The sequence below is a fragment of the Bubalus bubalis genome, chromosome 5 (genome assembly GCF_019923935.1).
Source record: "Bubalus bubalis isolate 160015118507 breed Murrah chromosome 5, NDDB_SH_1, whole genome shotgun sequence".
NCBI classification, from domain to species: Eukaryota; Metazoa; Chordata; class Mammalia; order Artiodactyla; family Bovidae; genus Bubalus; species Bubalus bubalis.
In genome coordinates, this window is record NC_059161.1 from 50091605 (window position 1) to 50114157 (window position 22553).

Here is a 22553-nt window from a genome sequence, read left to right on the forward strand (position 1 = left end):
AAGTTACTGGGCTTTGAAATTCCATTTAGAAGACAGCAAACTGAACTATGGAATAGGTATTTTGCATAGAAATGCTCCCAGGGACATTAATTAGGTTTTGGAAAAGAGGAAGTCACTTGCTAAATGGCCTCATGGCCAAAAGATAAATTTCACAGCACTCTTCCTATGAATTACAATTTAGCCAAGTAGATTCCAACCAATTCTAGAAACAGAAGGGCAAATGGGCCCCCACAAACTTGGTAAAGCCTATTAAAGAAACAGTTGGTCCCTGCAAGTGGCGGGGGGAGGAAAACTTAACCACAAATGTGCTCTGACTCAGGGAAAACTAGACACATATGGATATCCAGGTTTTAAAAATAGAGCAGTAAGTTTACCAAAATAAATCTTCCTCCACAAAAAGATTCAGAACCTCCTTAATCTTCAAATTTTCCTACTTCACATAATCTGATATGTATGGAAGTTATTCATAAGCAACATTTTCAAAAAATACACAGTATACTATTTAATACCTATTTTATCATTTAATGCCTAATGCTTATCATTTTGTTATAAATACGACAATGACAATGTTAGTCACTCAGTCATGTCCGATTCTTCGTGACCCCATGGACTGCAGCCTGCAAGGCCCCTCTGTCCATTCTTCAGGCAAGAATACAAGAGTGGGTTGCCATTCCATTCTCCAGGTGATCTTCCCAATCCAGGGTTCAAACCCTGGTCTCCTGCATTGCCCACAGATTCTTCACTGTCTGTGCCACCAAGGAAGTCCCTAGTAAATTGGTAATTTTTTAAGATCTGCTTTTTAAAAAATCATGAATCCTTTGATTCTTCACAGAGGACCAGAATGATAAAAGATAAAACTATCAAAAAGGAGAAAATGACATGATTAGAATGGGAGGAAAGACTTCCAAGTGTCTGGATGTGAGATACTGCCAGTCATCTTGGGCAGCCGTTCAACCCTGAGGGACTGGAACCTCTGACTATGCCCTTTTGTGATAAACTGGCCAACTCCTGACAACAGCTCCTGGCTGTGGGGATGAAAGGATAGACGTTACTGCTCTTAGATTTTTTTAATCTGCTTTTTTCGTACTTCTACTTTCTCATTCCTGTCATAATGGAACATGTCCAAGGAAGTTGAAAAAGACTTCCTAGAAAAGGGGGCATTTGAAGTGAACCTTGAAGAATGAAAAGGAATTTGCCAGGAAGAATGGAAAGAGCTGTACATACAAAGGTTGGAATTAGGAAAGGAATCTTTACTGTTAGGGAAATGACAAATGGCAAGAGTTTAAAGTACTTTGAATCCTATTCAACTAATGCTGATAACTATTAGTATATACGTGAATTATCACACTCACTAAGACACTATATTATTTTGTAATTGAAAACATGAAGTTGTTTTCAAAAGAAACTTTCAAATAACAAGATCATCCAAGTCTAAACATTCCTTGCCATGTAGAAAATACCCTCCCAGTAAACTGAAAGAGATATAACTCTAACTATACAGCATAACGCCTTGCTTCTACAAAATTCAAAGGACTTGGCGAGCTTCTCTTAAGTGACTTTGAGGAGGTAAGAAGTGATGAAGAATATCTAAAGATCACTGGGATATGAGGAAAATATTTTCAGCATAGAAAAATTATGTTTAGCAAGTATCTAAAGAAAAGCTAGAAGCCTGCCTGACAACCATTAGCAAACACACATAGATATCTTCCAGGAATGGAATTCCGAAATCTGACTACATCCTTATAATTCTCTAATTAACCAACCTGCTGCTACTGCTGCTGCTGCTAAGTCGCTTCAGTTGTGTCCGACTCTGTGCGACCCCATAGACGGCAGCCCACCAGGCTCCCCCATCCCTGGGATTCTCCAGGCAAGAACACTGGAGAGGGTTGCCATTTCCTTCTCCAAAGCAGAAGCCCACTCAACTACTGCTGATGATTAGCATTCAAAGCTAAATTTCCTCTGTCAAATCAGAATGACTTACAGGTAGAAGCACATTACCTTAGGATCCAAAGGAACTCAATGATTTCTACCTCCTTGTTTACACATCTACACACGCATGTGTGTGCACATGCACACACACACACACACACACACCAGCAGCAGCCATAACCAGGCTTTGCTGATTAGTCACACTGACTTTGATAACCTCTCCTTGTGTGTTCTCATATTTACTGGCAGCTTTACAAATGGGCTCAAAATAGCTTAGCCTGTCAAAAATAATTCTCTATCCAGAGGACACGCTGGCCCTGCCTACATTCATTTGCTACTGTCATAGCAACAATGCTTCCGATATCACCAGGCTTTGGAAGTGTGAAGAAACACATTGACGATGCAATAATGTGAAAAAGGAAAAGCAAGATGCCAGTGACAATGCAACAATGTAAAAGAGAGAAAGCATGCATTGATTAAATCCTTGCAACTTACTAGTTACTATGCAAGGTGCTAAGAAAATGGTTATACCCCTCAAGTTACAGCCTATCCAAGCAGTCACCCAGTTCCAGGAAAGGAGCAAGGAATGAGGCCTGCAAAGCCTTCAAATGCCATATTTTAAAACCTTGATTTTATATAATAGAAAGTAGGAAATCAACATTTTAAAGCAGGAGAATACAAACAATCAGATTAATTTTATATATATATATATATATATATATATATATATATATATATATGAAGTGAAATGAAGTGAAAGTTGCTCAGTTGTGTCTGACTCTTTGCGACCGCATGGATATACAGTCCATGGAATTCTCCAGGCCAGAATACTGGAGTGGGTAGCCTTTCCCTTCTCCAGGGGATCTTACCAACCCCCAACCCAGGGATTGAACCCAGGTCTCCTGCAATTGCAGACAGATTCTTTACCAGCTGAGGAAAAGCCCATATATCTCTAAAGGAAAGTCCATATATCTCTAAAGGCGATATCAAAAATGGGTTGAGATCCAGGAAAGGAGAAGCAAAAAAGATTAGATAGATAGGCCATGTAGGCAGGATAAAAAGAACCTTAACTAGGCCAGAGGCAAAAAATAGATAAAGAGAGAAAAGGAAAAAAAAAACACAGAATTAAGAGATATTTCAAAAGCAGCATAAGCAGGGCATATAGAAGGCAAGAGAGAGGGAATATTCATTCAGAGACATCTCTGATATTCCTAATGTGGCTGACTCAGGAGACTGCCATGCCAAGAGGAAAGACAGAAAAGATGGAGAAGAAGCCCATCCTATTGAGGAGAAGGAGAAGACAACACTTTTAAGTACTGTTCATGATGAACCTGAACTTAAAACAGATTATGCAAGTGAAGGTTTTTATTAAGTAGAAAATCTGAGAGTGAAGATCAGAGGAAATAGTAAGGCTCAGCAAGTTAGGCCATGACAGCAGAATGCTTGTCATTCAACAGGTAAAAAGAAGATTAACAAATTATGATTTTTTTTTAAACAAAATGGTAAGAGGTATAGAAGGAAAAACAGGGGCAGGTCACGCCACAAAAGACAATTCAAAGATTTCTAAAATTTGGACAATATCACACCATAATATCTGCATTCTTGAGGTTTAAGTGGGTACTGTTCTATGGACTCTTGAACAAACAAAAAAAGAAAATCCACAATCACCTATTATTACAAAAGACTCCCGAGGCACCAAAACAACATAGCTACGAATTTCGCTCTAAACCTGAAACACCAGGAGCCCATGAAAGGCTGTGAAGGATGAAACAGGCCCCAGGACATCACCCAGCAAGTCACACAGGCCTCTTCAAATGCTGGGTTGGTCCCGTTAATTCAATAAAATACCGCCAGCCATGAGGAGCAGGAGGGGAAGAAAGAAAATGCTGTAAAGGGCATTTTTAATCCTGTTTGTATTTCAGCAGATCCTAATAAAAGAGCCCTGCATAAACAGAGCCTTGGTAATCTTTTCCTATAGCATCAAAACTAAAACCAAATGTTAATTAAAACTTAAAACAGCACCCACAATTGTCAAATCTGGTCATATGTAGTTCCAATGCTTTTATTGACAAGTATTTGTTCAAAACATAGTATTTCTAAATTATTTGCCTATGTCACTCATGTCATAAATTTTAAAGGCATAACAGAAAAATAGTTGTCAAAGAAGCCAAAGATGATTTTATCCTTTACTGTATATATTCTATTGTATTATAAAATATTTTAATCCATAAATGTAAGTACTTACAGAATTACAAGAAAAAACACATCCAATAACGGCTTGAAAACAAGACAGACCAAGTTGAAGGCTCTTGAATGATTACTATTTTAATATTCAGTACTTGAAGGCTGTGGAATCTAGATTTCAAAAAGTATCTTAACTCTGTGCAAATTTCATTTCAGTTATCTTTACTTTCACCTACAGTTGTGGCAGCATCAGCTCAGAAATATTTGATAGGAAAAACCTCCCCTCCCCTGACCCCTCGTGCTATCACTTACCTAGATTTGAATACATGAAGGACAGAGGTGTAAAACATGAGGCACCACCTCTATGGAAACAAGGAATCCCAATTAAATAATTTAAACATTTAATTTTGGTGCTTTGGTATTAGTGACAGACATCTTATCAGATACATACTCCCATTTCTTCCACTCTGGTTTTGCTCCTAAGGCTTAGAGTAGTTCATAATTAGACCTTTAATATAGAACATAACACAGAATGCAGTATGGTGGGATGAGGAAAATCTAAAATCATGATACTCAAGTTAAATCTCTGGCACCTTTATTTAAAAACAATGTGACCTTAGGCATTCCATCATCTGCAAAAGGAATAATAGCAATTCAGAAGGTTGTTATAAGCAATGAATGTGATTATATTTGTTAAAGTACTTTGAGGAGTTAAAAACTAAAATAAAAAATAAAATTGGGTGACTAGAGCACAAGACCATTTGTGATAAATCTTTCAATTGTCCTGTGATCTACTGCTGCTGCTGCTGCTAAGTCACTTCAGTCATGTCTGACTCTGTGCAACCCCATAGACGGCAGCCCACCAGGCTCCCCCGTCCCTGGGATTCTCCAGGCAAGAACACTGGAGTACGTTGTGATCTACTAATGTAAGACAAAAACCTCTGCCTAATACGCTCTGGTTTCCCAGTAAGTATGGGATAAAAAAAAAAAAATGAGCAATACAAGACAAATCCGCAAACTGTCAAGTATCTAATACAGCAGTTCTGTTCATAACAGTTATCTGGACAGAATACATCCAGATGGTTTGGAAAGTCACTGTCATTTAAACATAGCCAGATAGAGTCTCTGATACTGAAACTCATCCTTATAGAAACAATCTAGTCTAGTTTCTAATGCTGATAAGAGTAATCCTACAGTGTAACTTATTCTTAATTTCCTGGCTTTATACTGATAACTTTCAATATAAGAAATAGAGAAGTGTGGACCCAGGGAAATGGGAAGATGTCAGTGAAAGGGTACATATCCAGCTATAAGATGAACAAACTCTGAGAATCTATTGGACAGCATGGTGATTATAGCTGATAATACTGTTTTATATTTAAAAATTGCTACATGAGTAGATCTTAACTGTTCTCACCACACACACAAAAAGATAATTATGTGATGTGATGGAGGTGTTAGCTAACCCTACAGTCAAGAATCATTCTGCAATATGTAAGCATATCAAAGCAACACACTGTACATATTAAACGTATACAATGCCATATGTCAATTACATCTCAATAAAGGTAGAAAAAATATATAAGGAATAGATACTGATGAAGAGTTGTTTGTGACATTAAGTTGTTTGCTCCATCACAGTTTTACTTCAACTTAGAAACTAATTCTTGAACACTCAGGCATCAGATAGGAGAAGGAGCATTTGACTGAGCTCCAAAGACTTAAATTTTAGCATCCATCCTGTCACAGGGTGATTATTTTATCAACCTTCTCTTAACCGCAACATGGAAAGAGGTAGAGAAGAGGAAGCAGGGAGGCTAGGGAACTGGCTAGTTTCTGTGATCTTTTCAGGCCTAAAATTGTATGGTTCTCCAATGCTTAAGGAAGGAACTGGGTAACATGACCCCTATTCTCACAAAGTTTACAATCTAGCTGGGAATTTAGGAAATGAAGACATACAGCTAATAAAGAGAGAGAAAATTCACAGTTGTCAAATGATCGGTATAGAAAATACCAGTGGCTACTGATTTTACAGCATGGAAGGATGGATCCTAGTCATGTGGATTTCATCAATGATTTGAGCTGAAATGTTTAAGAATAAGCAGGACTTGGGTAGAGAGGATGGGGAAGGTATACTGCATTCTTCCATGATGCACCATGAAGATGACAAACACAGAGTATCTTACAAATCACCAAGCTTTACCTTATTCGTGGGGCTTCCCTGGTGGCTCAGTTGGTAAAGCATCTGCCTACAGTGTGGGAGACCCGAGTTCAATCACTAGGTTGGGAAGAGCCCTGGCGAAGGAAATGGCAACCCACTCCAGTATTCTTGCCTGGAGAATTCCAGGGACAGAGAAGTCTGGCAGGCTACAGTCCATGGGGTCGCAAAGAGTTGGACACAACTGAGTGACTAACACTTTCACTTTACCTTATTCATGGAGATAACTCATCCTGACATGTGCTTCTAACCTGGAATGACACACTTGCAGGGACAGGAAGCTCAAAGCTATGCCAAGGCAGCCTGATACATCCTGGGACCACTCTAATGACAAAGCTCTTCTAGGTACTGAGTGATGGGCAGCTTGCCCAATATGACAGGGCTTTCTGTTCTTCCTTTGTCATACCGTACAAAGAACAGCTATCTAAATATGTATCTTTAACATGTAACACTAGGTACTGAAGAAAAATATAATGAAAACTGATCCTTTCAGATAGTAATTGGGCTATTTTCTCTCCTGATCAGGCCACATTTTTTCATCTGACTTACAGAAGCCATCCCCACACTTACCTGCTTACCTTTATAACATAACACCTTATTTTCTACATCATGTAGCAATGTCTAGTTTCTGCCTTCAAAACTACCACTCTGTTTCTCCCTGCTATAAAATTTAACAGAAGTTTATCATATCATAATTTTTCATTACTATTAGTGTTATACCCCTAAAGCTTTTTTTCCTCCAAAGCTTTTTTTCCTCCCATAAGAGGTCCATCTCATTCATAACACAAATAGTCAAAGCACAGTAAAATCTGAAGGTAATATCCACAATCTAAGAAAAAGATCTGAAGACTCAAACAAAAATTTTCTAAACCTGAGTTATATATCCAAAATAATTCTACTAGAAAACTGCATTGTTACATTTCTTTTCAAGGCAATATAACAAACTATAACATCTGCAGTTAAAAAAAAAAAACAAACAAAAAACTAATAATGATAGTTTATGATAAATAAGATGTTAATAAAGTATATATTTTTTTCTATTTAAGAGTTTTTTTTCTTCCTAATCCTTAGTGATATACTACATCTTTTCTACTATATTATTTAATTAAAACATCTTAAATTTATTGAATCAAATGTTTTGGGGATAAAAAATAATAAATACAAGAGATAATTACTGTATACACATCGTGCTTACAATTGTCACTGGGAATGTAAAACTGTAGAACCAATGGCATGTTAAAAAGTAACTGTTACCAGAAAGATGGTAACAATAACCCTGTGTACGAGACAGCAAAAGAGACACTGATGTATAGAACAGTCTTATGGACTCTGTGGGAGAGGGAGAGGGTGGGAAGATTTGGGAGAATGGCATTGAAACATGTAAAATATCATGTATGAAATGAGTTGCCAGTCCAGGTTCGATGCACGATACTGGATGCTTGGGGCTGGTGCACTGGGACGACCCAGAGGGATGGAATGGGGAGGGAGGAGGGAGGAGGGTTCAGGATGGGGAACACATGTATACCTGTGGTGGATTCATTTTGATATTTGGCAAATCTAATACAGTTATGTAAAGTTTAAAAATAAAATAAAATTAAAAAAAAAAAGTAACTGTTAAAAGTAATTTAAATAAAATATTTCCTATCTTTTTTTTTTAATTAGAGAAGTTTTGATAGCATGTGCTATCTCCTATTGTGCACACACATACACAAAAATCTATTGGCTTACAAAAAATAATTTAAGGATTGGCAAGCAAAGGCCCATGGACCAAATTTGATCCACCACCTGTTTCTGCATAGACTACAAGCCCAGAATGTTTTCTTTCATATGTAAAAGGTTGGGAAAAAATAAAAAGAAGAATATTTGAGTACAAGTAAAGTTATATGAAAATCAATGTTCTATGTATGTAAACAAAGTTTCATTGGAAGACATCCATGCCAGTTCACTTATATTTTATCCATGGATGGTTTAAACTATAATGGAAGCATTAAGGAGTTGCCATGGAGACCATGAGTAGCCCTCTCATTGTGCATTACAAATTGCCAGTAATAATTCACTTTTGCTTCTTGGCCTACAAAGTCTAAAATATTTACTATGTGGACTTTTGCAGAAAAAATTTGGTGAATTCTAGAATAATTAATGTAATGAGTCATAATTTCCTGAAGAATTTATGAATATGGCAGCTTCTGTGATTCTGAGCTATCAACTGAACTTCTTGAATTTTACCATAATATAGGTTCTTTTTTTATCTAGTCTTATATATTTACAGTAATAATTTTTAAATATATTTAACTAAGGATTCTCCATAAAACAGAAAATGTACAGTTTTCACATATTCTTTGACCCAGTCAATAATTAAATGCCTACTGTGTACCATGAAGATTCCCAGGGATTCAAAATAAATAAAACGTAATTGCTAGCTCTAAGAAGTCACACTCTAGTAGGGAGACACAGTACTCTAATAGGAGTTTTTGTCACTAGAGGGAAAGGCAAAGCAATGAAAGTAAAGTCTGCCATTCCGTAATGACATATTATCATTTTAAAAATATTACCTCTATCTGAATTATTGGCAAGTTATACACTCAAATAGATAAGGCAACAAGGCTTGGCAAACACTGTCATCCATCAGTAGTTTTAATCAAAGTATTGGCCTTATATTCGTAATTAACCTTGAGCAATGCAGGTATACATAAAAATGTTGATTAAGAATTTAATAATTATCCTTCTGAACTTCAGAAGTTAGCTGGCATCTGGTCCTTAACTATGATAAACAGACATCCATTTATCACAGGCTATTTATACATAAATGAAGAGAAATAGTAACTCAATGGTTAATAATGAATATAATAGATAAATATCACTAAAAATACATGACTTGTTTTGTTTTGAAATCCCAAGTGTCCTACAAATGTCACTTTACTTGGAAGAACATTTTTGAGAGTAATCGTCTCTTGAATCTACTCAGAGAGTCAATCTATTGTATAAAAAAACATAAATCATAAATGCATCAGCTTCTCATAATTAGAATGCCAAGATCTACATGCAGTTAAGTGTGTTGGCTGTTTGCCCATTTTACTTAAAACCTGCAGAAAAGTATAATCCCCAAAATTAAGTCTTCTAACAGCTGTTCTGAGCAAGACAAGAGAGCTGTGTTATCTAGCAGCTACCTCCAAATGTTGAGATACACGCACCCTGGTGATTAGAGGTTAGCCATCCTGGTGTGTCTGCTCGCTTTTAGTATTAAATATTTAATGGCATATTTTTCCTTAATGGAATCCAGGCACATCTGATCAGTCACTGGAATCATTTAGTAATGCAGTCAGAGTTATCATACTGCCATTTCATATAAACTTTGTAATTAGATAATCCATCACGTTACTAATTCAAAAGATTGCTTTCTTTACTACTTTAGAGCATGCTACAATAGTGAAATCCAACTGAGCTGATCAACGAAAAGGTTCTAAAATTGGGTCCTGCATGAACTTGAAACCCTCAAGTGGCAAATGCACACACACACTCCTAACCCTTCAAACAACAGAGGCCATATTTGTCCCACAAATTAACCTAACAGCAACACTGAAGTACTAAGGCACCCTACATCCAGAATGAGAGGGCTAACGAGATGAAAAATTTAAGATTAAAAACTGAATATATCAGAAACAAATTTGTTCTTCCTTTTTACTGAGGTACACCATTCTTCAGCAAATAGAAAGATCCAAAAAGGGATTATTTAGTAATTTTTTCCACCATGCTGACTTATATACTTTGCTAAAAGTATGAGGTTATGGCAGAATACCAGGGACTATTTATTAACACTCAAATGGCATATACCAAAGGCAACTATATGATCTTTAATATATTACCGTTTGTGTCTTATTTCTAACACATCTTGATTAAAAATATTAAATCACTATATATTTTCATCCTCTGAATTAGCAAGATTCTTGTTCTAACCCATTCTTCACTGCATCTCCAAAAAAAAGTAAATCTCTCCCTGTAAAAAGAATTTACTCAGAATTAAACTGAATGTAAACTTAAGTATCATAATACAAAAAAAAACTTCTAAAATTCTCACTTTCAGATCTATGCAATCACAGTATATATTGCAAAACCAGTGGCCACTAATAGCATGAGTCTGGAAGGCAAGATCAGGAGGTCACAGATGTACCCTTAAGAATAAAAAGAACGTTCTACCAGGAAAACTATTATTTTGTTTAAAAGAAAAAAAAAAAACCATCTTCTCAAACAGATGTGGAATTGCTAATCAAAAAATTCTGTTGCAGTTGTATATTATCGAGTTAAAAAGTACTTTGTAGAGCTCTGGCAGCAATAACAATGACATGTTTTGTGGTCAGATAGGTCACTTTTATTCCTGCTGCTTCCAATTTAATATCTGGCTTTGAAACATTTTACGCAACTAGTCCATTTTCTATTTTATTGTTCAGAGCTTATCACATTCTCATCAGTCTACCAGAGGCATTTTTAGAAAAGGAAGTTCTAAGTCCAGGAAAAAATAAGTATATATATTTAAAACTCTGTACAATAATTTCTAAAAAATATACTCTATGCATTGGAAATAAGCTTAAAACTAAGTCTACTGACACTAAATTTAGAAAGACCATTACCAATAATTACCAGTGTACGTTTGAGGGGATAGAATAGAGGAAATACTATACATGTCATGTCAGTAAACTATGCCATGACAACTAACAAAACTCTCCTAATTTAATTTCATCCTTTTAAGATTCATGTGTAAGAAACATTTCGTTCATCATAGAAAGCCTGCTTTTATATTTCCTCCATGAAATCCCAAGAACTACTCTGAAATCATGACGTTGTGATGAACGTAGGACACAGTAAATGATTTTTGACCATGAAAGCTACGGGCTGAAACGAAGCCAGTTACTGGGGAAAAGGTACTACTCTCTGTTTGCAGAATTTTCTTCTCAACAACAGAGGTAATGCTGAGTGTGGGATACCAGCACCAGACACAACTGTATGCGAGTATCTGTGACTGATTTACAGTCAGCTGCAGATTACACTTCTGTTTCATACTGGAACACAAATAAAGGTGGAAAATGGGGCAGTAGTAGCAGAAATGAATAACATGCATCAGACACTCTAAGTACTTTATGGTTAATCCTCACTTTTATCTGTATTTATTATTATTTTTTGTGTTTTCTGTTTGGGCGCTCAGTCACTCAGCTGTGTCTGACTCTTTGTGACCCCATGGGCTGTAGCCCGCCAGGCTCCTCTGTCCATGGGATTTTCTAGGCAAGAATACTGGAGTGGGTTGCCTTTTCCTCCTCCAGAGGATCTTGCCAACCCAGGGACTGAACCTGTATCTCTTGTGTCTCCTGCATAGGCAGACACATTCTTAACCACTAAGTCACCAGTATTATGATCATCATTCCCATTTACAGAGGTTGAGAGAATTTCACTTACTTGTCTGAAAAAATGCCTTAACCATCACACGACTACTCAGCCTCCCGTTTAAATTTGTCCTCTAACTGTAATTTTCTCACCTTTTAAAAGCTTATATTCATGACTATGCATACATACTATCTGCATATTTGTAGCAAATGTTTAGAGCTCAATCAATAGATTGAACCACAGGAGTTGTCTTGCCAATATAAATCCATTTTGAAATCTAACCAGAAGTTCTACTTCAAAATAGAAGTGGGAAAAAAAAAAAGCTGGGGAGTGGGAAGGAGGAAGAGCCTGTAGAGATGAAAACACACATTTTCCCTTCTCTAAACAATCTGAAAAAGAGCCAGTAGAGATGAGTCCGGTCTCTATTTTTGATGAAGATACAGATAATCACACACCATCACTATTCTCACAAATATCTGCAGTCCATCTCCTATCCTTTGGCCACCTTCAATACCGTCAGTGGTAAACCACCACTTTCCTCATACCTGATGCTTTAATTTCCATTCAGCCCCACCCTCAAGTAACATACAATCTAAAAGTTTTTTAAAAACCGTTAAGCAAATAAAGCTACAGGCAAACCACTACCACCTTTCAATCCAACCAGATCATCACTCTGTAGCCACCCTATTTAGAAATTCTGGAGGCACTACTACCCTCTCTAATTTCTATTACTACCAAAAATAAACCGCATTTTAAGCATCAAAGCTTTCACTAAACTCTGATTGTAATCACTAACTGAAAATGCGAATAACTGAAACATGTATTCCACTGGTAACAACTGCCTTTTCAAATCTCCTTTATAGGAAGCCAGTGAATTTTTCTTAGCACAGGGGGTTAGAGGAGCTGTACCCCCTTGCTCCCCACCGGTATTTCTAGACCATTCTAATTGTTTCCAAACACCATCTTCTCTTCTGAAATGCATGCCATTAATTTCTGCTTCCAATGTGAAGTTCTCCTTGATTTCTTACCCTAGAAAAATTTCTCCTTCCCACTTAATTTTTACAACCAGGCAACAAATTCCTAAGTGGACAGGATATTTTATACAGCAAACTCCTAGCCTCTGAATCCCAATTTATCAATTGCTCTGTGTGGGGGTGGGGGGAGTCGGGGGCTGATACGGCTAATAAGGAAGTGGTGAAAACCAGGGATACTTGGAAACATAACTGGAAAAAGACTACACTATAATGTCTTCAGAGTAATGAAGTGGGGCAGGGGGGTGGGGGGAGGGAGCAGGGGTGGATAAATTTTCTAAGTAAAACCAAGTCTTGAGCAGCAGAAGCACAAGAGGCACCAAGAATCTAGCCCCAAAACAAATATATACTATTTTTCAACAGAAAACACCAGAGTGTTCAAAATATAAACTGCTAACTTTTGAGGAATTTATCATGGACTGCTACTAGAAAAAGCTATCTGCTCAGCAGAGAAGAAACTTGTTCCTAGGATTAAGAACCTTCTCATCCTCCACCAACCCCTTTCATTTCCAGGTAGTGCAAGTTTGATAAATATGTGCATATCCCCAAGAAAGACTTTTGACTTGCTGAGGTTCTTTGCCTTGGAACGTAATTTTCAGAGTTAGATTAGCCACATATTTATATAACCTTGGCCCAAGAGTGCTTTGTACACAGTTCACCACCAAACAAAAACAAAATTAAACTTGCATAATTTGATCAATGAATTCACTAACAAACACCTCTCTCAGGAAGCCAAGAGGCCTGATAACAAAAGAGTAATTGTAAGGAATGTTTGGAAATCCAAGTAAAGGCGACGGACACCTGTGTGGAATCTATCAGATACATTAATAAAACAAGTTTGAAAACTACTGACGCCAAGTGATGAAAACATGAGGGTTCATCAGAATAGTCTCTCTACTTATGTGTGTGTTTGGAAAAGTCCATAATCAAAATCTCATAAAAAATTAAGATAGAAACCAATTTGAAAAAGCTCTCAGAATTCCTCCTGTCTTAAATGACAATCAGATGAACCGAAACATAAGCTTAGCGTGTCTAATACGTTCAGAGAACCTAAACAAATATAAATGAGTAGGAGGAAAAGCAAAACATAAAGCAGGCTTTTCTTTACTAGGCCAGGTAAAGTCAGCTTCCTTTAAAGCATAAATTCAAAAGCTAGTTCCTTAGGTTGAGAAATGCAGGTCAGCATGGAACCACTGCTGCCAGACTGCACATAGAGAAGCAGCAACTGCTTGCAAACCTCCCTGTACTGCCCATTTCTTCTCTTTCATTAATTCTTTTTCCCAGCAAGACAGGGAGAGGGCAGTAGCTGGGGATAAAATTTCCTGACCAGCATTCTCCACCCACTTGCAATGCATTTGTCATGATCTACATCATCACACACTTGCAAAGTTATAAATTTAGTGGGTCATCCCTAAGCTTTGCAGGAAACTGATGAGCTTAATTTAATACTAATCTACTCTTTAAAAAAAAAGTGAAGGACAGGAAGGAGGGATGGAGAGGAGGAGGAGAGAGGGAGACGAGTTTTCTCTTTTAAGGACAAATTTATAAGCAGAAAAATAACTACAATCTATAAAATATAAACAAAACTTTTACAAGGAAGTTCAGGAGCCATAAGTCAATGCTGCTTTCCTCTGATTATTAACCTATACATACACAGGTACATATATATATATATATATATATATATATATACACACACACACACATATATATAGGTTAGTATATAGGTTAAAGTATAGGTTTATATATATTAACCTAAACTTTAAGACAGAAATCACAGATTGAGTTCAATTCCCTCATAAATTACAAAGATGAAATGATTTACTTTTGCAGCAATAACAAATATAATTTTGTGGGGAGAAGGAAAGCATATTATTAAAATTTTTCCTGGTTAATTGTAATGACAGAATTTCCCCCTCTCCAAACAATACGGAGAAAAGTTCATTGTAAGATTAATAAGATTAAAACTATTTTAAAAGAAAGCAGAGAAATAAGATAGTAATTCACATTTTACATAGAAAATGCAAACCATTTTTAAATAGGTATTATGAACACTAATAACTCCAGCAATTAGCACTTGAACATTTCCCAACAATAGGGGACACTAGGAATGAAGTTATAGTCATCATAGGTATATTTTTATCTTTCAGTAGGTGTTACTTTGTATAGTAGGTAAATGCTACTATACTTTGTATAGTAGGTAAAAGCTCAAAAGAGCTTGTGTGTGCTGTATACAGAGCACTACTATAGGTTGTAATTTTCAGAAGCATATGAAATACATATATATGAAACCTCTCAGATGTATCATAAGCAATCCTTATATTCTGAAATCAATTTAAAATTACAGACAAACCAGAATGTAATGCTAAGATGATAGTACCAGAAAATCATAAGAACATACTCTAAAGAATAAAAATACACTTGGGAAAAACAAAAATAAATCTATAGCCATCACACTAACCACATTTAAATACTTAGAAAATAAGCAGATTATAAAATAAAACATATTTTAAACATATTCACAGGATAAATATGTCACTGGATGTATGCTCATGAATTGTAAAATTAACAAAAATCACCCTCAAAGGTAAAATTTTGCTTATTATTAAAATATATCAATATTTTAAAATATTGATAAAATATTTAAACAGATCAAAACACACAGTATGGCCAAGTAAGGAAAGCAAACATATGATAATAGTGCAGGACATATTGATCCCTTTATCCCTGTCCCAGGGTAGACATCAAGAATCAACCAGTGCATTCTGTCTCTCTGAGCCTAAACAAAGCCCAGAATCACTTACAAAAAGAGCACTCAGAATAACCACTGCCAAGAGACCATAATGAAATATTAACTTACACCTATTTTATATTCCTAATCTAAGATTTGAGTGACTTGAAACATTAAAACAAATGTTTAGGCAATTTAGGAAATCCTTTTTAAATCAGAAACGATTATATCTTCATTCTATTTAGAATTCACTAAATCAAGAAATGGATTCCAATAATTTTTCCGCTTCAAAAGAGTTTCCATTGCTGAAACCACCACCGCTAAACTAAATGAACTCAATGGCAAACTTAAATCCATTAGTAAGAAATAATAGAACATGTTACTCTCTCTTGAGGAAAGAAAGCACACTCTTTTGAGGGTGAGCTTTCACAGCTAACAGTGAACACTCTTGGCTGTTAATTAGCATAGTGATAAAGCAGAAAAAGTAATACTCTTTTCATTATTAGCAATACTTTCTCCCATTTTCTACTCATAAAGGCAGGGAAGTGATAAAGACATGAAGAGTCCTGGATTTTCATGGATCAACAACAAAATAAGGAGTAAAGAGTTGATTTCTGGCATTAGCAAAGATACCAAAGTCAACACTTACTTTTGCAAAGGCTTCAAAAATGTCAAAGGAAGGTGGCAGCTGAGAAGCATCCTGTATTTCTTCTCTCATGAAATGTTGAAATGTCAATGCAAGTTGCCTGAGGCCCTCTCTCTTATCTTCAGTCAGTTTGTTAATATCTTTTTTAAACAGAAAATAAATAGTACTATCATACAGCGAACTTTCAGTGGATAATTTTCAGGTATTCAGTGGTAGCTATTAAGCCAGATATTTCCTGCCCTAAATTTCATTCTAACAGAGAACAGATATTTGGCAGAAAACAACAAAATTCTGTAAAGCAATTATCCTTAATTAAAAAATAAATTTTTTTAAATGCCTATCTTTTAATTTTTTGACAGCTACAAATCATTATATACACGTTATCAGTTAAAATCTGCCAAATGTCATCTACAAAATAAGATCAAACACCTAGCAAAACAAAATACAGACACCCACATGAAAAAAACAGTAAAACCAAAATCAGTAATGATGTCTGTTAGCAGATGTCTGTTAACATCCTCCTGCACACATGCTCAAACCACCATAAATGCTTATTTCGTCAGTGAATTTAAGCAGACTTTTTCATGAAACAATTTACAATCAGGACATGACTGATTACCATGATCATTTTAAAGGCAAAAAAAAAAAAAAAAAAAAAAAAAAACCCAGAAAGCAAAAATTGACAAGTTTGGTTAAGTAAGCTCAAATTGATGATGTGTGTCAAGGAGAAAGTATATCAAGAAGAAAACATGGATCAACCAAAGAAATCGCATCTTCAAGTTCTTTAAAGAATGAATCAACAAGATATATAAGGTTTCCATTCAAACAGAAGGAGAAAGTTCCAAAGCCAGTATCACTCCTTGAAAAACTCAGTTTCATTTATACCACAAAGGGTGTGAAGGCTAAGAGTGCACAATTCAATTAATAACATTTGAGAGCACTTCACTTAAGGCAGCATGGATGACAGTGAGCAGGGCTACTGTTCACAGCAAAACTCACTTTAAGAGATGTTAATTATCTTCAGTAATATAACAAGAAAAAATGACTAATTAGTTCTCTATTAAAACTTGAAAACATAGATCAAGATGAACTACAGCATTACTCTGTTGCTCATGTCAGGTCTACATATTTTCTTTAAATTACTTGTGCAACAGAACAATTAAGCCAATGATTTCTTAAATAATAATTTATTATCATTGGCACTCAGGATTCCATAACCATCAATCTGTACTAGGTCATCTTATTTGTCTCCATCCAGAAATATTAAACTGTATAGCACATTTACTCCACCAGCTCTTGTTATTTTTGAGCTGAAGTCATTTGCAACTTCAATGAAGAGGATCTGTGCCAATAGGAAAGAAAAATAAACCTTACATTCACTAAACACTCGGATGCAAAGCCTCTCAGTGTTCTCAGGGAGGCTGGCCACGGCCATGGTAGTTCAGGAGTTGAACACCACTCAGTGCTGTCAGAGAGCCTAAGTCATCGGTACCTTCTATTTTCCATAGTATCTAAAGGACCAGTGAACCTAAATGTTCCTTGGAGCTCCCCCATTCATATTACTGTTCCCTGACATCAAAAAGAAGCCAAGCGTGGAAGAAGAGAACAACAGAGAGGAAAATAGAAGTGAAATTATTTTGTCAGCTTGACTAAGGGTTACCCTCCCCTTACTGCCTAACTTAAGACTCCTCTATGGCACTTCACAAACCCCTCTATGGCCAAAGCTATCCTGGAATAAACTGAATAAGCTAATGTGTCAATCTACATAAAAACTTGAAAAGGTCTGTTGCCTCACAAACAGAGACAGAAAAACAAAGGCAAAAATATAGCAGCTCATCAGCTCAGCAAATAAATTATAGAACTTTCAAAATGCTGACAATCACTTACTTGACTCCAGATCATAAAATGAGTAAAGTTTTTCCGATTCAGAGGGTGTTTCTTGCATCTGTGAAGAAAGAAGGAAAACACCAAAAACAATTTAAAGTGTTCCAATATATACATGAATACGTTTAGGTATCTTTAGATATTTAAATGCAAGTCTGTTGAAAAGATAATTTTCTATATATTCCCTCTCTTCATCATGTTAAAATGTGTTGCAACTTGACACACCAGTTTAATTTCTAAACACAAAATTCTTTTTCAAAAAGTTTCCATACTTTTCTTTTTTCCCTAGTTCTACCACTGACTTGTGTCATTGCAAGGATTTTATTATTATTACAGAAAAGCAAAGATAGATGAATAAAAATAAGACTTTATTACAAAATGTGCAACCTTGGGCATGTTACTTAACCTTGAGGCTGCTGCTGCTGCTGCTAAGTCACTTCAGTCATGTCCGACTCTGTGCGACCCCATAGACGGCAGCCCACCAGGCTCCCCCGTCCCTGGGATTTTCCAGGCAAGAACACTGGAGTGGGTTGCCATTTCCTTCTCCAATGCATGAAAGTGAAAAGTGAAAGTGAAGTAGCTCAGTCGTGTCCGACCCTCAGCGACCCCATAGACTGCAGCCTTCCAGGCTCCTCCGTCCATGGGATTTTCCAGGCAAGAGTACCGGAGTGGGGTGCTATTGCCTTGAGGCAAGAGGAGTCAATTTCCTTATGTGAAACACACATAAGAAGTAATGTATGTCACTGAGTTCTTGTGGTATAAAATATGTTTAACGTACAAAGCAATTAGCACATGGCCTGGAAATAAGTGCTCAATAGAAGGGAGTGATCATTTTAACTACTTTTTATTAGATTCGGACTCAGTAGGTTGGGGGTGGAGATTGAGAACTAGAACCTTGGGTGATTCTGAAGTAACCTATTTCTGCTCTAACAGTGGTTCTCTATCTTTTCAATAAAGTTGACAAAGTTCAGACTCAAATGTCATATTATTATACTTTTAATATCAAGTAATTAATATTTGGCAAAACTAATACAATTATGTAAAGTTTAAAAAATAAAATAAAATTAAAAAAATAATAAAGGAATGCATAATAACAAAGTTGCTTTCAATTTACTAAAGCTTCGAAATTAATGTGTGTATTATTGAGTTAGTTCAATACAATATATACATTTGAAAATAGCAGTAAGTATATGTAACAGATGTTGTATAATCAGTCCAAAGACAATACCCATTTGGTATCCTAAATTCATCTTTTAGTACTGATGTAGCTGATATAAACACTGCACTGGTTTTAGGTATATACTTTTACATTTCTAAAAATCCCTATAAAATTTTATTTCCAAAAAAGTTAATAAACAACAGGACAGAATAGAGCTGAAGCTTGCAATAAAGAGATACATGCTAACGCCTGGGAAAAACAAAAGCTGGAAGCTATTCCCAAAGAGTGATTTCATAGAATCCACTAGTCACTTTGGCAAGGTAGGAAAAGGGATGGGAGAAACAATTTCAACGGATGTCAGCTTTAAAAAAAAAACAAAAAAACACTCTTCCTTGAATCATATAATTAAAATCTCACTTAAAGAAGCAACCCAAAAAATGATATACTTGCCCTGTGCATTAGTTCTCAGTAGAACAACAATAAAGGCAACGTAACAGGAATCACTAACATCTCATGCCCCAGACATAGGACCTTATGTCTCCACTCCTAACAGAACACATACAGCGCCTTCAAAAAGTGGGCCATGCACTTCATCACTGCCACCAATGTTGTGATTAATAGAAAATAGCAAGTTTTGTCTTAAGGTACTCCCTGGAATAATCCACCTTGTACTTTAATAAAGATTTAAATATAGCCTTAAATATGAATACTACATGCAATTGCAAGTGCTTATGTTAAGTTAAAACCCAAGCATATTTCGTAAGTTTTATACTCACAAGTTTGAAAACAACTCTGCCAAGTAGTCGGACAGAGTCAGGAGGATATCTGGGTTTGCAGCTTTTAAGGCATTTGCATTCTCGCTTGTGGTCCTGCCAAGCTTTTTTCTGTTAAGACAAGAGTGAGGAGGGCATATAAGACATAAAAATTTAACTTTCGTTTATATGGGTTTTGAATGTTGAGAGTCATCAACATTAACTTAATTTTAATAGCCTAAATATAAGTGCAAATAGAAAAGGAAAGCAATATTCTAATACTATTACTGATCCAGGATTTAGTATGCAATTACCAAGCATGGACATCAAAAGCTTCCATTTCACCTTTATCCTTTATTTGCCCCGTGGTTATTACCTGGCTGGTAGCATCCAAAGAAAGAATGATTATGTCCTTCTTAATAATTCATAAGATAGTCTCTTAGGTGATTAAATAGGCTTCCTTAATAGACAGTGATTTTGAATACAAAAAGAAAACATCACTCCAAATTAGAAAATAAAACACATGGTTCAGAAAAATCAAAACAGGACAGGTAGCTATCTGAATTTCTGTGCTACTATAGTAAGTACAGAAATATCAGTAGGGCTAACAACATTTTAAAAAATAGAAAAATCCTTTTGTTTTTTAAGATAACATAGAAAGGGGTTATTAGCTAAAATGACCGAAGGCTATTTTTACTCAGAACGGTCTTGGTTTATTTATGTTGTCCTGGACTAATTATTAACATTCTGAAATGTTAATGGTTGGGATTGCACAGTCACTTAGCCCAGAGTCCTAGCCATGGCTGGTGGGGTGAAGAGACCACAGAGCTAGTCACCAATATCGAAACACGAGCAGGGAGAGGACTAGATGGACGGACATTGTCCTCGAGTCTGAAATGCCATGACTCCCTTTATACGGGATTGCTTCTATATGGAAATATAATCCAGAGTGTCTAATATTTAACCCTGGTGAGAGGGAGACCACTAGACCAAATACCTAATATTTCTTTTCCAAATGAGAGCTGTAAGTTCTACCTCTGACATGCTTCATGCTCACATTGTCTTCTTTCAGAGATTATAAATCTGCTTCCCAGATGCTGGGCCTATGAAATCCCCCTACAAGAGGTCTCTCTTTTCCACTTAATAGCACAACATGCAGCATAACCAAAACAGTAGCTGCAGCTACTCTGAAGCTGTGACTCAGATTCAAGTTCAAGCCAGCATTTTGCTCAGAAAGACTGCCTGTGCCAGGTTGCTGGGTGAAGGCACGGTTTGTCTACCACTATCTCCTAGTAAAGCAAACCTTGGAGACATTGTTTACAAGGGGTACATCCTTTATTTTATCAACTCTACTCACAATTGCCTCATTTCATTCCTTCTTATTCACTATGGCAATGCTCTTAATGTGATTTTTTTAATAAGTATTTATACTTTGTCTGTGTGTGCTCAGTCGCTCATTCGTGTTCAACCCTTTGCGACCCCATGGACTATAGCCAGCCAGGCTCCTCTGTCCATGGGATTCTCCAGGCAAGAAAACTGGAGTGGGTTGCCATTTCCTACTCCAGGGGATCTTCCCAGGGAAGGAAACTGCATCTCTTGCATCTCCTCCATTGGCCGGTAAATTCTTTACCACTGTGCAACCAAGGAAGCCCCACTTATACTTGCCTCATTTCCAAATAAAAATGAGTATTTCAAAGAGAGGTGCATATGAGATAAGACTGTAAAATTAGAAACAAAATGTAACGTTAAGATTATGGTGAAAAAAGTATTCTAGCATTACTTAGCATTCTACAGTGTGTTAGACACATGGCTAAGCCATTAAAAAATATTTCACTTGATTTTCACAATAATCCAAATGGTAGATATTATCCTTATATTAAAGATGATGAAAGTAAGGCTCAAGAGCTGGAATCTAACTACCAAGCTACATAAATATACAGAGAGAGAGTATAAATTCTTAGTAAGCTAAACAGGAGAGAGAAGTAACGACCACGCTTGTGCACTCCATTTATATGAGTTGCCTTACGGGCAAGGCAAAAGAAATCATAATTCTCATCTGACAGAAGAGAAAAACACATAGATTTACCAAGTACTAAATCACAGGAGGGATTTATTCCAAGAATGCTAATCAGTATACTGGACAATGTCGTTGACAATAGCTCACAACACAATGGCCTTTCATAGAGCTGCTTCTAACGTCAATAGAATATAACTCAGTGAAAGCAAAGATTTCTATTGCTCAGGGGGCTAATCGTGGACTACAATTAGCAAGTACCAATGTGCTGTAAGATCCCTAAAATTAATATGGCTATACTGTCAAATAAGTTTGAAAAACATTTCATATTGTAGAACCTGCTTAGAGATTCAAAATATTTTTAGCGTACTAAAAGTTCTAAAATGTCCTGTATTTAAGAAATAAATAAGTTAATACAGAGTTTCCTGTTACTGTTATTGCCATCCTTTGGCAAGTCAGGTTGATGTATACGGACTCAGAGATACCTATACACTTTCTTTCCTTCAGCTGGTCTATGAAAATAAGGGTGGGTAAGCAGACAAATTCACAGTCATTCTCACTGACAGGAAACTAGAGCATGGATATTTTTGATTATTGATTGAGGACAGAACCATAACTTTGGTGCAAGAGTT

At 36.2% G+C, this 22553-nt stretch overlaps 1 protein-coding gene across 10 annotated transcripts in view; it reads right to left on the minus strand.

Moving 5' to 3' along the window:
• Window positions 1–22553, minus strand: part of SMYD3 (SET and MYND domain containing 3) — a 750237-nt gene that overhangs the window by 539231 nt on the left and 188453 nt on the right. For all 10 annotated transcript variants that reach the window (XM_025287263.3, XM_025287262.3, XM_044943078.2 and 7 more), the window contains exons 3-5: window positions 19932–20039; window positions 18000–18057; window positions 16116–16252 (exon numbers count right to left, since the gene is read on the minus strand). In XM_025287263.3, the coding sequence (XP_025143048.1) occupies window positions 16116–16252; window positions 18000–18057; window positions 19932–20039 (303 nt within the window). The remainder of the gene's footprint in view (window positions 1–16115; window positions 16253–17999; window positions 18058–19931; window positions 20040–22553) is intronic.